General features: G+C 43.4%; 1 protein-coding gene across 2 annotated transcripts in view; it reads right to left on the bottom strand.

The window, feature by feature from the left end:
* Positions 1–20768, bottom strand: part of LOC140211760 (tetratricopeptide repeat protein 39B) — a 341074-nt gene that overhangs the window by 60411 nt on the left and 259895 nt on the right. For both annotated transcript variants that reach the window (XM_072281904.1, XM_072281903.1), the window contains 2 exons: positions 16669–16728; positions 11418–11579 (listed from right to left, as the gene is read on the bottom strand). In XM_072281904.1, the coding sequence (XP_072138005.1) occupies positions 11418–11579; positions 16669–16728 (222 nt within the window). The remainder of the gene's footprint in view (positions 1–11417; positions 11580–16668; positions 16729–20768) is intronic.

Below are 20768 nucleotides of genomic sequence, written 5' to 3'. Positions count from 1 at the left end.
GCCCTCCACTCTCAGCAACACCCCTCCACTCTCAGCAACACCCCGCTGCTCTCTGCAACAGCTCTGCCCTGAGCAGCACCACTCTGCTCTCAGCAGCGCTCCTCTGCTCTTAGCAGCACACCTCTGCTCTCAGCAACACTCCTCGGTTCTCAGCAACACCACTCTGCTCTCAGCAATACACCTCTTTTTTTTTCAAAATTCTTTATTACAAATGTTGGTGCTATACAATATTTACAAACCCAGTGACTAACACATTTACTACACTACAAACAAACAATACATGTTAAACCAATATATTGCCATCCTCATCAATGATGGCATTTACACCCCGCGGAGCCCAACGGTCCCGGAACATCTCGACGGTCGCCGTGGACTGCGCGTATTCCTTTTCAATGTTCACCCGGGCTCGAACATACCCCCTAAACATAGCCAGGCAGTCCGCCCGGGGAGAACCTCCTGCCACCCTTTTCCAGGAGCCACGAATGGCAATTTTCGCCAGCCCCTCCGCTCCGCTCCGCTCTCAGCAACACCCCTCTACTCTCAGCAGCACCCCTCTGCTCTCAGCTACACCCCTCTGCTCTCACCAACTCCCCTCTGCTCTCAGCTACACCCCTCTGCTCTCAGCAACACCCCTCCGCTCTCAGCAACAGCCCTCCGCTCTCAGCAATACCCCTCCGCTCTCAGCAGCACCCCTCTGCTGTCAGCAACAGCTCTGCTCTCAGCAACAGCCCTCTGCTCTCAGCAACAGCCCTCTGCTCTCAGCAACACCTCTCTGCTCTCAGCAACAGCCCTCTGCTCTCAGCAATAGCCCTCTGCTCTCAGCAACAGCAACAATATACAACTCAAAGGACATCAACATTCCAGATGCCGTTCGCATTTACTGCTTTACCCTGCCAGCCTTTGACATTGTAAGGTCAATAATCTCACATTCACAATTAAATTCTTTCTGCCGTTGTTCCACAAAAGTAGTGGGGGGAGGGGATGAACTGGAAATATAAGATTGGAGTTAAAGGGAATGAGAGAAATCAAAAAGTTAAGAAAGACAACAGAATTAAAGGGGCAGAAAGGTCAGGAAGGGATCGGAGAGTATGGCTAAGTGCAAAAGGAATCAATGTGAAAGGTGAGGGGAGTAAAAGTGTAACTTTAAAAGGATTAGCAGTATTATATATGAATGCACGGAGTATAAGAAATAAAGTGGATGAGCTTGAGGCTCAGTTGGAAATTGGCAAGTATGATGTTGTGGGAATAACAGAGACATGGCTGCAAGAGGACCAGGGCTGGGAAATGAATATTCAAGGATGTACGTCCTATCAAAAGGACAGACAGGTGGGCAGAGGGGGTGAGGTGGCTCTGTTGGTGAGGAATGAAATTCAGTCACTTACAAGGGGGGACATAGAATCAGGAGATGTAGAGCCAGTATGGATGGAACTGAGAAACTGTAAGGGCAAAAAGACCCTGATGGGAGTTATCTACAGGCCCCCAAACAGTAGCCTGGATATAGGGTGCAAGTTAAATCAAGAGTTAAAATTGGCATGTCGCAAAGGTAACTCTACGGTTGTTATGGGGGATTTTAACATGCAGGTAGACTGGGAAAATCAGGTTGGTACTGGACCCCAAGAAAGGGAATTTGTGGAATGCCTCAGAGATGGATTCTAAGAGCAGCTTGTATTAGAGCCTACCAGGGAGAAGGCAATTCTGGATTTAGTGTTGTGTAATGAGCCAGATTTGATAAGGGAACTCGAGGTAAAGGAGCCATTAGGAGGTAGTGACCATAATATGATAAGTTTTAATCTACAATTTGATAGGGAGAAGGGAAGATCGGAAGTGTCAGTATTATGGTTGAACAAAGGGGACTGTGGACCCATGAGGGAAGAGCTGGCCAAAGTTGACTGGAAAGATACCCTAGCAGGGATGACAGTGGAACAACAATGGCAGGTATTTCTGGGGGAATAATACAGAAGGTGCAGGATCAGTTCATTCCAAAGAGGAAGAAAGATTCTAAGGGGAGTAAGGGGGTGACCGTGGATGACATGGGAAGTCGAGGACAGTATAAAAATAAAAGAGAGGAAGTATAACATAGCAAGGATGAGTAGGAAGCCAGAGGATTGGGAGACTTTTAAGGAGCAACAGAAGATAACTAAAAAGGCCATACGGGGTGGGGGGGAAGATGAGGTACAAAGGTAAACCAGCCAAAAATATAAAGGAGGATAGTAAAAGCTTCTTTAGGTATGTGAAGAGGAAAAAAATACTTAAGACCAAAGCTGGGCCCTTGAAGACAGAAACGGGTGAAATTATTATGGGGAACAAGGAAATGGCAGATGAGCTGAACAGGTACTTTGGATCTGCCTTCACTAGGGAAGACACAAACAATCTCCCAGATGTAATAGTGGCCAGAGGACCTAGGGTAACAGAGGAACTGAAGGAAATTTGCATCAGGCACAAAATGGTGTTGGGTAAACTGATGGGACTGAAGGTTGATAAATCCCCAGGGCCTGATGGTCTGCATCCCAGGGTACTTAAGGAGGTGGCTCTAGAAATCGTGGACACATTGGTAATCATTTTCCAATGTTCTACAGATTCAGGATCAGTTCCTGCGGATTGGAGGGTAGCTAATGTTATCCCACTTTTTAAGAAGGAGGGAGAGAGAAAACAGGGAATTATAGACCAGTTAGCCTGACATCAGTGGTGGGAAGATGCTGGAGTCAATTATAAAAGATGAAATAGTGGCACATTTGGATAGTAGTAACAGGATCAGTCTGAGTCAGCATGGATTTACGAAGGGGAAATCATGCTTGACTATTCTTCTGGAATTTTTTGAAAATGTGATTATGAAAATGGACATCGGAATGCCACTGGGTGTAGTGTACCTGGACTTTCAGAAAGCCTTTGATAAGGTCCTACATAGGAGGTTAGTGTGCAAAATTAGAGCAAATGGTATTGGGGGTAGGGTACTGACATGGATAGAAAATTGGATGGCAGACAGGAAACAAAGAGTATGGATTAATGGGTACTTTTCAGAATGGCAGGCAGTGACTAGTGGGGTACCACAAGGCTCGGTGCTGAGACCGCAGCTAGTTACAATATACATTAATGATTTAGATGAAGGGATTAAAAGTAACATTAGCAAATCTGCAGATGACACAAAGCTGGGTGGCAGTGTGAAATGTGAGGAAGAAGTTATGAGAATGCAGGGTGACTTGGACAGGCTGGGTGAGTGGGCGGATGCATGGCAGATACAGTTTAATGTGGATAAATGTGAAGTTATCCACTTTGGTGGCAAGAACAGGAAGGCAGATTACTATCTGAACGGTGTCAGGTTAGGAAAAGGGGGTGTTCTTATTCATCAGTCACTGAAAGTAAGCATGCAGGTACAGCAGGCAGTGAAGAAAGCTAATGGCATGTTGGCCTTCATAACAAGGGGAGTTGAGTATAGGAGCAAAGAGGTCCTTCTGCAGTTGTACAGGGCCCTGGGTGAGACCACACCTGGAATATTGTGTAAAGTTTTGGTCTCCAAATTTGAGGAAGGACATTCTAGCTATTGAGGGAGTGCAGTGTAGGTTCACGAGGTTAATTCCCGGGATGGTAGGACTGTCATATGTTGAAAGATTGGAGCGACTGGGGTTGTATACACTGGAATTTAGAAGGATGAGAGGGGATCTGATTGAAACATGTAAGATTATTAAGGGATTGGACACGCTAGAGGCAGGAAACATGTTCCCGATATTGGGGAGTCCAGAACCAGAGGCCACAGTTTAAGAATAAGGGGTAGACAATTTAGAACGGAGTTGAGGAAAAACTTTTTCACACAGAGGATTGTGGTTCTGTGGAATGCTCTGCCTCAGAAGGCAGTGGAGGCCAATTCTCTGGATTCTTTCAAAAAGGAGTTAGATAGAGCTCTGAAAGATAGTGGAGTGAAGGGATATGGGGAGAAGGCAGGAAAAGGGTATTGATTGTGGTTGATCAGCCATGATCACAGTGAATGGTGGTGCTGGCTCGAAGGGCTGAATGGCCTACTCCTGCACCTATTGTCTATTGAAACTTTCCAGCTGATCTTTATCTTTCTGCTTTGGTTCACAACATTCAACATTATCTACCTCTCCACCAAGTTTGCTGTTGCCACAACGTCACTAATCAGTCCACCTACATTCTCATCCAAGTCGTTTATACACATGATAAGCAATAAAGGTCCTAGTACCTTGATATATAGCACCAGTTACAGGCTTCCTGTCAGAAGGACGCCACTTAACTGTGACATTCTACCACCAATTATCAAGCCAACTTTGGAATCAGTTTCCAAACACATCTTGAATTCCATGTGCCCCTTCTATATTGAACACTACCAAAGTGCATATATTCAAGATTCAAGTACATTTATTATCAAAGAACGTATCAGTTAAACAACTTTGATATTTGTCTGCTTACCAAAAGAACCCAATTTAAAGAAAAAAAAAATGAAAATAAAAATAAAAGACCAACCCTCGATGCGCAGGGAAAAAAATACTAATCATGCAAACAATGGACGCGAACAACAGCTTTCCAAACCAAAAATGAGTTCTCAGATCTGACCCCCGGGGTAGGCCAAAGCCTCACTTAGCGGTTCATTATACTAGCGTACAAAGAGAGGTCTTCATAGCCTCAGCACCACGCAGATGACCATCGCAGAGAATGTGAAATCGGCTCTTGTCCTAACCAGCACCCTGTCTTTTCGGTCTATCTAGGCTAGCGTTTAAATTGACCCAACGACATAACAGCAAAAGGCTCCACGCCTTGGAGAGAGGAGTGACAACTGCAGAGAGCGAATGGAATTAGCTCTCACCTCTGATCCGGGTGTGCGTGCATTTAAACAGCATATCGTACCTCGCACTATGATCCAGGCACAAAGCCTGGACCACGCCACCCAGTGACTCGTTCGAGGCCCAGATTCTGACACCCAGTCCAAAGCCACTCTCAAGCTCTTCAGATCAACTTGGCGCCCAGACGATTCAATCTCACACCCAAGCCAGTTGAGCAGGCATTGAAATTACTCTGCCAGAGTCCCAACTTCTCATTTCAGCACCCAGAGCGATCCAATCTTGCACTCAAGCCAGTTGAAGAAGCATCAAAACTTCTCTGCCAGAGTCCCTACTTCTCATTTTGGGTGCCCAAAGTGATCCAACCTCGCACTCGGGCCAATTGTAAAGGCATCAGAACTCCATCGGCAACGATTCTGCAACACACCATCTCAGCTCATCACCCAAACTCGCCCCTTCACTGTTTACGGTGATAATTTAACACAATGTACCACAAAAAAGGTATTTTTCGACCATCAGACCGTAAGGTATAGGAGCAGAATTAGGCCATTTCTCCCATCGAGTCTGTTCTGCCATTCAATCATGGTTGATCCTTTCTCCCCCTCCTCAGCCCCACTCCCCGGTCTTCTCCCCGTAACCTTTGATGCCATGTCCAATTAAGAACCTATCAAGTTCTGTTTTAAATGCCCCCAACGACCTGGCTTCCACAGTTGCTTGTGGTAATAAATTCCACAAATTCACCACCCTCTGGCTAAAGAAATTTCTCTGCATCTCTGTTTTAAATGGACGCCCTTCTATACTGAAGCTGTGCCCTCTTGTCCTTGACTCTTCTACCATGGGAAACATCCTCTCTGCATCTACTCCATCTAGGTCTTTCAACATCTGAAAGGTTTCAATGAGATTCCCCTTCCTCCCCATCCTTCTGAGTTCCAGCGAATACAGACCCAGAGCCGTCAAACATTCCTCATATGATAACCCTTTCATTTCTGGAATCGTCCTTGTGAACCTCCTCTGAACCCTCTCCAATGCCAGCGCATCTTTTCTTCGATGAGGGGCCCAAAAATGTTCACAATACTCAAGGTGAGGCCTCACCGGTGCCTTATAAAGCCTCAGCATCACATCCCTGCTCTTGTATTCTAGACCTCTTGAAATGAATGCTAACATGGCATTTGCCTTCCTCACCAACGACTCAACCTGCAAGTTAACCTTCAGGGTGTTCTGCACAAGGAGTCCCAAGTCCCTTTGCACCTCAGATTTTCGGATTTTCCCCCCATTTAGAAAATAGTTTGCACACTTATTCCTACTACCAAAGTGCATGACAAAGCATTTTCCAACATTGTATTTTATTTACCACTTTCTTGCCCATTCTCCTAATCTGTCTAAGTCCTTCTGCAGCCTACCTGTTTCCTCAACACTACCTGCCCCTCCACCAATCTTCATATCATCTGAAAACTTGGCAACAGAGCCATCTATCCCATCATTTAAGTCATTGATATACAGCATAAAAAGAAGTGGTCCCAACACCGACCCCTGCGTAACACCACTAGTCACTGGCAGCCAACCAGAAAAGGATCCCCTTATTCCCACTTGCTGCCTCCTACCAATCAGCCAATGCACTACCCATGCCTGTAACTTTCCTGTAATACCACGGGCTTCAACTTGGTAAGCAGCCTCATGTGTGGCACCTTGTCAATGGCCTTCTGAAAGTCCAAATATACAAGATCCACTGTATCCCCTTTATCTATCCTACTTGTAATCTCCTCAAAGAATTCCAACAGGTTCGTCAGGCAGGATTTTCCCTTAAGGAAACCTTGCTGACTTTGCCCTGTATCACCAAGTACTCCATAACCTTACCCTTAACAATTGACTCCAACATCTTCCCAACCACTGAGGTCAGACTAACTGGTCTATAATTTCCTTTCAACTGCCTTCCTCCTTTCTTAAAAAGCGGGTGACATTTGCAATTTTCTAGTCCTCTGGCACCATGCCAGAGTCCAATGATTTTTGAAAGATCATTTCTAATGCCTCCACAATCTACTGCTACCTCGTTCAGAAAGAAATTTTTAGTGATGTTTTTAGTCAGATTTCTTATCTTCTTGACTACCAGAAGCTGTCGTGCATGTTCATCTGTGCCTTCTTAACCGGAAGTATATACCATCTCTACTGCTTTGCCTTCATAAATTTTGTTACCTCCTCAAAAATGGGACTTCCTTTGCACAAAAATGTCAGCTCCACCAAATCCTGCCTTGCCAGGTGAACATACAGTAAATCTGTCCCTTTTTTTCAAAAAAGTTCTCTAGAATTGATGCAAAGCTTTCTGGTCTATACTGTAAAAGAGGTGAGAGTGAGAGTGGATATTGAGCCACTGTAAAAAAACAATGCTGGAGAAGTAGTAATGGGGTACAAGGAAATAATGGATGAACTGAACAAGTATTTTGCATCAATGTTCACTGTGGAAAACACTAACAACAGTGGAAGTTCCAGCTGTCAGGAGAATGAAGTGAGTGAAGTTACCATAACTAGAGAGAAGGTTCTTGGGAGACTGAAAAGCCTGAAGGTAGGTAATTCAGCTGGACCAGATGGAATACACCCCAGAATTCAGAAAGAGGTTGCTGAAAGATTGTGGAGGCATTAATAATGATCTTTCAAGAATCACTATTGTCTGAAACGGTTCCAGAAGACTGGAAAATTGCAAAGTCACTCCACTCTTCAAGACAGAAGAAACTATAGGCCAGTCAGTCTGACCTCTGTGGTTGGGAAGATGTTGGAGTCATAACAAGCAGGATAGACAAAGGAAAATCGGGGATGTTGAGTACTTGGATTTTCAGAAGGCCTTTGAGAAGGTGCCACACATGAGGCAGCTTAACAAGCTACAAATCCATGGTATTAGAAACATAGAAACATAGAAAATAGGTGCAGGTGTAGGCCATTCAGCCCTTCGAGCCTGCACCGCCATTCAGTATGATCATGGCTGATCATCCAACTCAGAACCCTGTACCTGCCTTCCCTCCATACCCCCGATCCCTTTAGCCACAAGGGCCATGTCTAACTCCCTCTTAAACATAGCCAATGAACTGGCCTCAACTGTTTCCTGTGGCAGAGAATTCCACAGATTCACCACTCTCTGTGTCAAGAAGTTTTTCCTCAACTCGGTCCTAAAAGGCTTCCCCTTTATCCTCAAACTGTGACCCCTCGGTCTGGACTTCCCCAAAATCAGGAACAATCTTCCTGCATCTAGTCTGTCCAATCCCCTTAGGATTTTATCCCCCCTCAATCTTCTAAATTCCAACAAGTATAAGCCTAGTCGATCTAGTCTTTCATCATATGAAAGTCCTGCCATCCCAGGAATCAATCTGGTGAACCTTCTTTGTACTCCCTCTATGGCAAGAATGTCTTTCCTCAGATTAGGGGACCAAAACTGCACACAATACTCCAGGTGTGGTCTCACCAAGGCCTTGTACAACTGCAGTAGTACCTCCCTGCTCCTGTACTCGAATCCTCTTGCTATGAATGCCAGCATACCATTCGCCTTTTTCACTGCCTGCTGTACCTGCATGCCCATTTTCAATGACCGGTGTATAATGACACCCAGGTCTTGTTGCACTTCCCCTTTTCCTAATCGGCCACCATTTAGATAATAATCTGTTTTCCTGTTTTTGCCACCAAAGTGGATAACCTCACATTTATCCACATTAAATTGCATCTGCCATGAGTTTGCCCACTCACCTAACCTATCCAAGTCACCCTGCATCCTCACAGCTAACACTGCCGCCCAGCTTCGTGTCATCTGCAAACTTGGAGATGCTGCATTTAACTCCCTCGTCTAAGTCATTAATATATATTGTAAACAACTGGGGTCCCAGCACTGAGCCTTGCGGTACCCCACTAGTCACTGCCTGCCATTCTGAAAAGGTCCCGTTTATTCCCACTCTTTGCTTCCTGTCTGCCAACCAATTCTCTATCCACATCAACACCATACCCACAATACCGTGTGCTTTAAGTTTGCACACTAATCTGTGTGGGACCTTGTCAAAAGCCTTTTGAAAATCCAAATATACCACATCCACTGGTTCTCCCCTATCCACTCTACTAGTTACATCCTCAAAAAATTCTATGAGATTCGTCAGACTTGATTTTCGTTTCACAAATCCATGCTGACTTTGTCTGATGATTTCACCACTTTCCAAATGTGCTGTTATCACATCTTTGATAACTGACTCTAGCATTTTCCCCACCACCGATGTTAGGCTAATTGGTCTATAATTCCCAGGTTTCTCTCTCCCTCCTTTTTTAAAAAGTGGGGTTACATTAGCCATCCTCCTATCCTCAGGAACCAGTCCAGAATCTAAAGAGTTTTGAAAAATTATCACTAATGCATCCATTATTTCTTGGGCTACTTCCTTAAGCACTCTGGGATGCAGACCATCTGGCCCTGGGGGTTTATCTGCCTTTAATCCCTTCAATTTACCTAACACCACTTCCCTACTAACATGCATTTCCCTCAGTTCTTCCATCTCACTGGACCCTCTGTCCCCTACTATTTCCAGGAGATTATTTACATCCTCCTTAGTGAAGACAGAACCAAAGTAATTATTCAATTGGTCTGCCATGTCCTTGCTCCCCATAATCAATTCACCTGTTTCTGTCTGTAGGGGACCTACATTTGTCTTTACCAGTCTTTTTTCTTTTCACATATCTATAAAAGCTTTTACAGTCAGTTTTTGTTCCCTGCCAATTTTCTCTCATAATCTTTTTTCCCTTTCCTAATTAAGCCCTTTGTCCTCCTCTGCTGGATTCTGAATTTCTCCCAGTATTACAGAAAAGAAAGATTCTAGCATGGATAAAGCAGTGGCTGATTGGGAGGAGGCAGAGTGGGAATAAAGGAAGCCTTTTCTGGCTGGCTGCTGGTGACCAGTGGTGTTCCATAGTGGTCTCTGTTGGGACGGATTCTTTTTAGGTTCTATGTCAATGATTTGGATGATGGACTAAATGGCTTTGTTTCAAAGTTTGCAGGTGATATGAAGATAGGTGGAGGGGTAGGTTGTTTGAGAGGCCACAGAAGGATTTAAACAGATTAGGAGAATGGGCAAAGAAGTGGCAGATGGAATACAATGTCAGGAAGTGTATGGTCATGCACTTTGGTGGAAAAAAGGGTTGACTATTTTCTAAATGGAGAGAAAATACAAAAAAACTGGGGTGCAAATGTCCTTGAGTAGGGTTCCCTAAAGGTTAATTTGCAGGTTGAGTCTGTGGTGAAGAAGGCAAATGCAATATTTGTATTCATTTCAAGAGAACTAGAAAAAAAAGCAAGGATGTAATATTGAGACTTTATAAGGCACTGGTGAGGCTTACTTGGAGATTGTGAGCAGTTTTTGGAGAATTATCTTAGAAAGGATGTGCTGAAACTGGAGAAGGTTTTAAAGCAGGCTTACAAAAATGATTCTGATTGAATGGCTTGACATATGACAAGTGTTTCATGGCTCTGGGTCTTCATTCACTGGAACTCAGAAGAATGAGAGGATTACCTCATTGAAACCTATCAAATGGTGAAAGGCCTTGATAGAGTGGATGTGGAAAGGATGTTTCCTATGGTGGGAGAGTCTAAGACCAAAGAACACAGCCTCAGAATAGAGCCTCATTTAGAATGGAGGATTTTCTTTATACTGAGAGTGGTGAATCTGCAGAATACTTTGCCACAGGCAGCGATCGAGGCCATATCTTTACGTATATTTAATTCAGAGGTCATAGATTCTTGATTGATCAGGGCATGAATGGATATGGGGAGAAGGTAGGAGATTGGGGCCAAGAGGAAAAATGGATCAGCCATGAGGAAATGGCAGAGCAGACTCGATGCGCCAAATGGACTGACTCTGTTCCTGTATCTTTTATTCCATGATAGAAATACTCAGAATAAATGTTAAATTCCAAACAGTAGCTTTAAAAGCAATAGTTGGAAGTCAGGAATAGTAAGAGCTTGCATTATGAGCAATTATAGCAGCTTTACACAGCTTGCAAACATGCTTTTCATTACCTTCTCCAAATGCTGTGAAATTCATTTCACATGGGTCAATACAGCACAGAAACACCCCCTTTGGTCCATTGTGGGGTGCAGAATTAAACTAATAATGCTTAATTAGTTGAGCATATGAAGACAAATCTGCATTAACAAGTCTGACTTTGTTCAAAAAAAATTCATGCTCCGCAACCAACTTGAGAACAAATAATTTACGTTCATTCTTGCAAAAATATCACTCTGCAGGCTTGGAGTTCCTTTCCTCTGGAGTAGATCTTTGACTTCACCAGAAATCTCCTTTTGATAATTTCATTGTAATATAGTATTTTAGGACACTGTTTCACAGCAGTGTCAAATGAGGTGAGAAGGTAGGAATCTACAATATATACCTGTACCGTACGTCAGCTCTGCAGGGCAGAATGAGACAGCGTTTCTGCACTGCTCCTGAGAAACGCTGTCTCATTCTGCCCTGCAGAGCTGATGTACGGTTAGAATGACAATAAAGTTTTTTTTTGAATCTTTTGAATCTAAACATTAAACAGCTAAATTGAAACAGGCTCAGTGAGGTAAGCAGAATGTTAATCATTTGTACAACTATACATAAATGTACCTACTTGTGACCAACGGCTCTCTTTGCACAGGAGGTCTGCATACCGATACGCCTGAAGCCATTGTTGTTGAAACGAGTTACTCCACATTAGCTCCCAGTAACACAGGTGATGAATCTGTCTCCACTCTTCCTGAGCTGCAATACACTCCTCAAACTTCACCTGAGCCTACATTTTCAACACAAAACAAAAACACTGATTATATTCTGCAGTACCGATTCAATTGCTGAAAAACACACCACACTTAAACGGTATTTGGCAACATTCAAGAGCCTTAGCAAAAGTTGAGACAGGGAAATCAGGAGGAATCCCCCCCAACCGAAGCGGACTCTGGAACTCAGCCATCTGAGCTGCAGATTCTTGCCATGTGAGTTCTTCAGTTCAATGATCTGAGGGAGTATTTTCAAAATATTTCATTAATGACTATGTCCCCACCATAATAGAGAGATCACTGCTCATGATCACACAGTTTCCAGTTCCATTTACTTCTCTTAGGCATCTAAATCATTCCTGGTTACATACAAAATAACTGGACAACATTCAAGCATGGGGTGACAAATGGGAAAGAAAATTCTTCCCACATAAATACTGGTAGATGACAAGTTACAGAATATGAAAGCTAACCATATCATTTTGACATTCAGCAGCATTTTCTCCTCAAAATCCAAATTATCAATATCCCAAGGATCACCATGGTTTAACCAGACCAGTCACATAAATTAATTCAGCTGTTAGAGCTGGTCATGGTCTGGGCTTCCTCCCTTCTGCATCCTCAGAGCCTGACCACCATCTTTACAGAGCACGGTTACTTTGGAATACTTTCCATTTTTTGGGATGAATGCCAATCCAACAATGATTTACTTCCACTTCTCTTTTGATGTGTCTGAATAACTCCTTGGCACTACCATAGACAGGTCAGAGCTGCTGAACAGAGTGTTCATGCTGATAAATACTCCTTCTGCTGTTGTGTGTTCATGGTGAAGATCCTCAGTATTATCGTAGATAATCATCCATCAGATGCAAGGATTCCCAGCTCAGCAGAGCTGTTAACATTTTTCAAACAGGCTTTGAGAAATCCCTTATATATATCTTCTCAGACTTCTTCATGATTGTCTTGCTGTGACAAAGCTTAAGTTATCTGCTTTGGAAATTTTCGTGCCAGGTAGCAAACAATGAGGCCACCCATCAGAGCTAGATGAATATCATGAGAACTGAGACTGTCGACCATAGGAGAAGCCTTTGACTATGGTCTGAAAGGGTGATCAATCCAAGAGGTCAGGGCTCGTTATTAAATTGGGATGATGGAAGAACTGTTCTTGTGACGAGGAGCGTTCTACTGAGACTCTTCCTTTTCTTGTATATATTATCATTTGGACTTTAATGTAGGAGGTGCGATTAGTAAGTTTGCAAATGACATGAAGAGTGATAGAGATCTTGTTGTTTAAGTGAAGAGGACAGTTGCAGGCTACAGGATGATTTTGATAAAATAGCAAGATGGCATTTGGGATTTTTATTCCTTAAAAGTAACAGGCAATGGTCTTTGGGAGGACTAGTAAGTATTCTACACACATAATGAATGGTGGTGCCTTAGAGAATATTGAGAAACAGAGAAAAAGGTGTCAAGGAGATGTCTCTAAGTATCCCTTAATCTAGCAATGAGCTGCCTCTATTCTACAGCACACAGAGTACAAGAGCAGGAAGATTATAGTCATAACTTGACAAAATCGTACCTAGAATATTCTGTACAGCACGGTGTCACAAACAGAAAGGATGAGACTGGATTGGGACATTCACCAGGCTCTTGTTTTTGGTGGGGTGTTTCATTTATGAATAGAGACTGAACCTTGAATGACCTAAGAGGTCCTAAATTTAGTCAGGAAGAAAATTAAAGCTAAAACTATCCCTTGCAGGATATAAAGATAGAAGGAAAGAGCTCAAGCAAGTGATTAGGAAAGACAAAAGGGACCATGAAATGTTCTTAGCAAAGTAGGGGCAAGGAGAATCGTGATGCATTTTATGCTTCCATTAACTGAGAGGGCAAATCCACTCAAAGTTAAAGGAAGGAGTTTGTGCTTAAAGTCAGAGCAAGTAGCCGAGGTACAAAATGAGTGCCCTGTGCTGGTATTTACTGAGGAGAAGAAATTGGAGGGCAGTGAAACCGACCAGAGCATGCTAGTACACTGGGACAGTTTGAGATTAAGGAAAAAGCTGTGCTGAGGCTTCTGCAGGGCACTATGGCGGATAAGTTCCCAAGAGGTATATCTAGTGCCTTGGAAGTATTCAGTCCCCCACGACTATTTTCACATTGAACTGTCTCAATTTCTAAATTTAAAATATATTGATGTAAGATTTTTGAGCTAATCTATAAAACATTGTGCTTCATGTCAAATCAAAAGAAAAATTCCAAAGCCTGCCAACAATTTAATAAAAATTAAAAACCAAAACTGTGAGGTTGAGAAATATTCATCCCCTTTGTAATTACTACACTAACTTTCCTCAGATTGTTGTTCCTCTCTGCGCCTGTGAAGCATCGGGCGGCAACCTTGACATGTCCTTAGCATCTGTCTGTTTTTTTTACAAGGTCGAGTTGCTAGCTCTATGCTCAACTCTGCACGGATGGGAAGCGTGCATGGAGCTGGCTGGATTTGAACCCAGGACCACTCTCAAAATCCAGAGTGGATGCCACTCCACCGCCAGCAGCTTGACACACAACGTAGTGGAGGCTAAGTCCGTGGGTATATTTAAGTTGGAAGTTGATAGTTTCCTGATCGGTCAGGGTATCAAAGGATATGGCGAGAAGGCAGGTGTATGGGGCTGAGTTGCATCCAAGATCAACCATGATGAAATGGTGGAGCTGACTCGATGGGCTGAATGGCCTAATTCTGCTCCTATGTCTTATGGCAATGGAGGAGGTGGAGTCCTGATGAAGGATCTCATCCCAAAACGTTGACTCTTTATCCTATTCGATAAATGTTGCTGAAATGCTGAATTCCACCAGCATTTTATATGTATTATTCTGAAAGATTGTTTATCCAACTGGAAGTCAGTAAGCAGCGGTTTTCTGTTATCGATATGGACAGATGACAATTTAATCTGAGGAAGTGTGAAGTATTGCACTTTGGGGAGTCAACAGATAAGAGATAGTATACTGTAAGTTGTAGATTCCTTAATAGCATTGAGGTATATTGGGCTTTGGGGTCCAGGTTCATAGTTCAGTAAAAATGGCTGTGCAATTGGATAAGGTGGTACAAGCGTATGATATGCTTGCCTTCATTGGTAAGGGTGTTCAGTATATGAGTAAGGAGATCCATGCTGCAGCCATCTAAAACTTTAGTCACCACCACAGACACGATTTTAAGGTTTTGGTGGGCGGGGGGGGGAGAGTTTAAAAGCGATGTGAAGCGTACCCTAATCTGAGGAAAGACATCCTTGCCATAGAGGGAGTACAAAGAAGGTTCACCAGATTGATTCCTGGGATGGCAGGACTTTCATATGAAGAAAGACTGGATGAACTGGGCTCGTACTCGTTAGAATTTAGAAGATTGAGGGGGGATCTGATTGAAACGTATAAAATCCTAAAGGGATTGGACAGGCTAGATGCAGGAAGATTGTTCCCGATGTTGGGGAAGTCCAGAACGAGGGGTCACAGTTTGAGGATAAAGAGGAAGCCTTTTAGGACTGAGATTAGGAAAAACTTCTTCACACAGAGAGTGGTGAATCTGTGGAATTCTCTGCCACAGGAAACAGTTGAGGCCAGTTCATTGGCTATATTTAAGAGGGAGTTAGATATGGCCGTTGTGGCTACGGGGATCAGGGGGTATGGAGGGAAGGCTGGGGCAGGGTTCTGAGTTGGATGATCAGCCATGATCATAATAAATGGCGGTGCAGGCTCGAAGGGCCGAATGGCCTACTCCTGCACCTATTTTCTATGTTTCTATGTAAGTTATCTATCCAAAGAATGATAGGTTCCTAGGATCTGTGATGAAGCAGCAAGCAGCTTGGTGGAGTTTACATAAACGTGTCAATATGAGGGAATGGAGAGATAGGAATGATATAGAGGACATCTCCTTTAAATTGGCATCAAGACCAGCATAACATGATAGGCTGGATGGCCTGTCCAGTGCTGTCCTGGTGTAAGTACCACAGGCATCTAAAATTAAGAGGAGCATATTTGCAGCAAATATTAGGAAGCTCTCCCACATGGCTGAGTAACTAAAAGCAGAGGAAATTGGTTTAAGGTAAGGGGCAGAAGGTTCAGGGGGATCTGAGGAAAACCTTTATCACCCAGTGCATGGTTGGAATCTGGTACGTTGTGCCTGAGTGGGTGTTGAAGATGGATGCGCTCACAACATGCAAGGAATATCTAGGTGAGCACTCATATTACCAAGGTGTAGAAATCTATGGCCCATGTTGGTAGGTGGAATAAGGATAAATGGTTGAAATGCACATGGTAGGACAAAGGGCTTGCTAATGTGCAGTATTACTCTATGATTCTGGAACACAGATACTGTATTACTAATGGATTTTGAGGATTTTAAGGAAACTCCAGTGCCTTGGGGTGTCTGTTGTCTCCAAAGCACATGGGAGGACAGGGATCATTGTTACACAGCAGACTGTAGAGCTTAGGGTGGCATTTGGGGTCTTGATCTTCCAACATTCTCTACAACCTGTAAGGACAAGGGCAACAGAATCTCAGATCCCACTACCAGCAGACTATAAGGAAATATTTGTCTTTTGTTTGCTCATTCATTATTGCTAATAAAAACCCTACAGCTCCCAGACAACAACACTCTGGAATATTTTTACCACATGGATAAATCAGCTATTCTTTATGATGATCACAGTTACTAATAAATATACAGCACCTAAAATGCACACGGCTGATACCCTCCTGGCATAATAGATCTCAAAAATTAACTTTGACTTTGAAGTGAAAAAACATACTCTGCCTGCCTTTCAAACAAACTTAAAATAACTATATCATGTTTTTCCAAAGAAGAACAGAGGACCTATTGTTGATGTCCTTTCCAATCTTTAACCCTAAGGTAGTATCATGTTGTTACCCATCTACGAGCAAGGTCAGGAACAGAAAGATAGGCCAGATGAATACCTGATTAGAATACAACCTCCAAAATGAAACAAGTCTGTATGAAGAGCAAGAACTCTCGTCTAAGATGGTCAAAGGTCTGATTATACTGTCTGTTACACACTGTATGCATAACATACAAAATAGAGTACGCAATTTTAAAAAACTCACCGCTTCAAAGCTACCCTTGAGTATGCAAATTCTGGCTGCATAAAACATTATAATAGAGCCCTATAGAAAAAGCAAAAAAAATTGATATTAATTTCTTGTTTAGACAACAAACTTCATTTAATATAAAAATGCTCTACACAATAGGATTTGCTTCATGCTCATGTACTGCACTGAGAGACCATTCATAGTGCCAATGGATTCTGGGTGGGAGGGAGGGGGTGCATTGTTCAGTTGTATAACAACCCTGGCTGTTTTTCAGTCTGGATGTCAGTGCAGATCGTGTCTAACAAGCCTGATAGAGTTCTTTGAGGAGGTGACCAGGCATATAGATGAGGGTAGTACAGTGGATGTGATTTATATGGATTTTAGTAAGGCATTTGACAAGGTTCCACACAGTAGGCTTATTCAGAAAGTCAGAAGGCATGGGATCCAGGGAAGTTTGGCCAGGTGGACTCAGAATTGGCTTGCCTGCAGAAGGCAGAGGGTGGTGATGGAGGGAGTACATTCAGATTGGAGGATTGTGACTAGTGGTGTACCACAAGGATCTGTTCTGGGACCTCTACTTTTCGTGATTTTTATTAACGACCTGGATGTGGGGGTAGAAGGGTGGGTAGGCAAGTTTGCAGACGACACAAAGGTTAGTGGCATTGTAGATAGTGTAGAGGATTGTCGAAGATTGCAGAGAGACATTGATAGGATGCAGAAGTGGGCTGAGAAGTGGCAGATGGAGTTCAATCCGGAGAAGTGTGAGGTGGTACACTTTGGAAGGACAAACTCCAAGGCAAAGTACAAAAAAAACGGCAGGATACTTGATAGTGTAGAGGAGCAGAGGGATCTGGGGGTGCATGTCCACAGATCCCTGAAAGTTGCCTCACAGGTGGATAGGGTAGTTAAGAAAGCTTATGGGGTGTTAGCTTTCATAAGTCGAGGGATAGAGTTTAAGATTCGCGAGGTAATGTTGCAGCTCTATAAAACTCTGGTTAGGCCACACTTGGAGTACTGTGTCCAGTTCTGGTCACCTCACTATAGGAAGGATGTGGAAGCATTGGAAAGGGTACAGAGGAGATTTACCAGGATGCTGTCTGGTTTAGAGAGTATGCATTATGATCAGAGATTAAGGGAGCTAGGGCTTTACTCTATGGAGAGAAGGAGGATGAGAGGAGACATGATAGAGGTATACAAGGTATTAAGAGGAATAGATAGAGTTGACAGCCAGCACCTCTACCCCAGGGCACCAATGCTCAGTACAGGAGGATATGGCTTTAAGGTAAGGGGTGGGAAGTTCAAGGGGGATATTAGAGGAAGGTTTTTCACTCAGAGAGTGGTTGTTGCGTGGAATGCACTGCCTGAGTCAGTGAAATTTAAGAGACTACTAGACAGGTATATGGAGGAATTTAAGGTGGGGGTTATATGGGAGGCAGGGTTTGCGGGTCGGCACAACATTGTGGGCTGAAGGGCCTGTACTGTGCTGTACTATCCTATATTCTATGTAAGAAGTTCTCAAATAGCAGGGGTAGGGAGTCATGGCTGACAAAGGAAGTTATGAGCCAAGGGAAGCATATAAGGCAGAAAAAGTGAGTGGGAAGTTGGATGATTGGGAAGCTTTTAAAATGTAACAAAAGACAACTAAAAAAGCCTTCAGGGAAAGGATGAAATATGATGGCAAAACTAGCCAATAATATAAAGCAGGATACTAGAAGATTTCAGTTATATAAAGAGTGAAAGGGAAGTGAAATTTGATATTGGACCACTGAATAATGATGAATAATGGGGGATAAGGAATCTCCTGCCTTCTCCCTATATCACCTCATGCCCTGACCAATCAAGGATTTATCAATCTCTGCTTTAAATATACCCAATGACTTCGCTTCCACAGCCTCCAGTTGCAATGTGTTCCGCAGAGTCTTCACACTTCGACAAAAGTAATTCCTCCTCATCTCAGTTCAAAATTGACACCCCTCTATTTTGATACTCTGCCCTCTGGTCTGGACTGTCCCACCGTAGGAAACATTCTCTCCACAACTACTCTATCGAGGCCTTTCAACATTCATTCAGTTTCAATCAGATTTCCCCCATTCTTCTGAATTCCAGCACCATCAATTGGTCCTCATATGGTCAACCCTTCATTCCCAGAATCGTTCTGGTGAACCTCCTTTGAACCATCTCCAACGTCAGCACATTCTTTCTCAGCTAAGAGGCCCAAAACCGTTTACAATACCCCAAGTGAGGCCTTATAAAGCTTCCACATTATATCCTTAACTTTATATTCTATTCCTCTCTAAATGACATTAACATTGCATTTGCCTTCCTCACCACCAACTCAACCTGAAAAGTAGCCTTTAGGAATTCCTGCATGAGGACTCCCAAGCCCCTTTATAGCTCAAATTTTTGAATTTTCTCTCCATTCAGAAAATAATCTATGCTTTTATTTCTTCCACCAAAATATATGACCATACAATTCCTAACACTGTATTCCATCTGCCACTTCTTTGTCCATTCTTCTAATCTGTCTAAGTCCTTCTGCAATGTCCTTGCCTTTTCAACACCACCTGTCCCCCACCTATCTTCATATAATCTGCAAATATAGCCACAAAGCCATCAATTCTGTCATACAAATCATTGACATATAACATAAAAGAAGTGGTTCCAAAGAGAGGTGACCTGATAGAGGTGTATAAGATAATGAGAGGCATTGATCGTGTGGATAGTCAGAGGCTTTTTCCCAGGGCTAAAGTGGCTAGCACGAGAGGGCACAGTTTTAAGATGCTTGGAAGTAGGTACAGAGGAGATGTCAGGGGTAAGTTTTTTACGCAGAGAGTGGTGAGTGCGTGGAACGGGCTGCTGACAATGGTGGTGGAGGCGGATACAATAGGGTCTTTTAAGAGACTCCTGGACAGGTACACGGAGCTTAGAAAAACAGAGGGCTATGGGTAACCCTAGGTAGTTTCTAAGGTAAGGACATGTTTGGCACAGCTTTGTGGGCCGAAGGGCTTGTATTGTGCTGTAGGTTTTCTATGTTTCTTACACAGAGCCCTGTGGAACACCACTAGTCAACAGCAGCCAATCAGATACGGCTCCTTTTATTCACACAGTTTGCTTCCTTCCATTTGGCCAGTGCTTTATCCATGCTAGTAACTTTTCTATAATACCATTGACTGTTAGCTTGTTAAGCAGCCTCATGTGTGGCACCTTGTCAAAGGCCTTCTGTAAATCCAAGTACACAACATCAACCAATTCTCCTACGTCTATCCTGCTTGTTATTTCTTCAAAGGATTGCAATAGATTTGTCAGCCAAGATTTTCCCTTGAGGAAACTGTGCTGACTTCAACCTATTTTATCATGTGCCTCCAAGTACCCTGAAACCACATCCTTAACAATCAACTCCAACATCTTCCCAACCACTGAGGTCAGACTAACTGGCCTAAAATTTCCCTTTCTTCTGCCTCCCTCACTTCTTGAAGGGTGGCGTGACACTTGCAATTTTCCAGTATTCTGGAACCATTCCAGAACCTAGTGATTCTCAGTAGCTCGTTACTAATCCCGTCACAATCTCTTCAGCCGCCTCCTTCAGAGCCGTGGGGTGCAGTCCATCTGGTCCAGGTGACTTATCTATCTTTAGAACTTTCAGATTCCCAAGAACCTTCTCCCTACTTCACTCAACTTCACTCACTTCTTCCCCGACACTTTCGATCTTTCGGCATACTGCTACAGCCTTCCACCGATTTTTTGGGAAAAATGAGGAAGATGCAGGGGCATGTTCGGAGAAGAAAGTATGAGAATCAGAGCGGGAGTGCGGAGGAAGCCATTTTAAATTTTTCATTTTTTTTCATTGGCGTTCAGAGAGGCGGGACTGCACAGGCGTGTGACGTCGGGCGGTGAAGAGGGCTGGATGGTTTGGAGTTTATAAAATGTGTGCAAGATAGTTTTTTGCACCAACTAGAGAAGGGGTGGTATTGGATCTCCTGTTAGGGAATGAGATAGGGCAGGTGACGGAGGTATATGTTGTGGAGAACTTCGGGTCCAGTGATCACAATACCATTAGTTTCAATATAATTATGGAGAAGGATAGGACTGGACCCAGGGTTGAGATTTTTGATTGG

Source organism: Mobula birostris, chromosome 17 (genome assembly GCF_030028105.1).
Source record: "Mobula birostris isolate sMobBir1 chromosome 17, sMobBir1.hap1, whole genome shotgun sequence".
Lineage (NCBI taxonomy): Eukaryota > Metazoa > Chordata > Chondrichthyes > Myliobatiformes > Myliobatidae > Mobula > Mobula birostris.
This window is presented reverse-complemented; position numbering and strand designations above follow the sequence as displayed.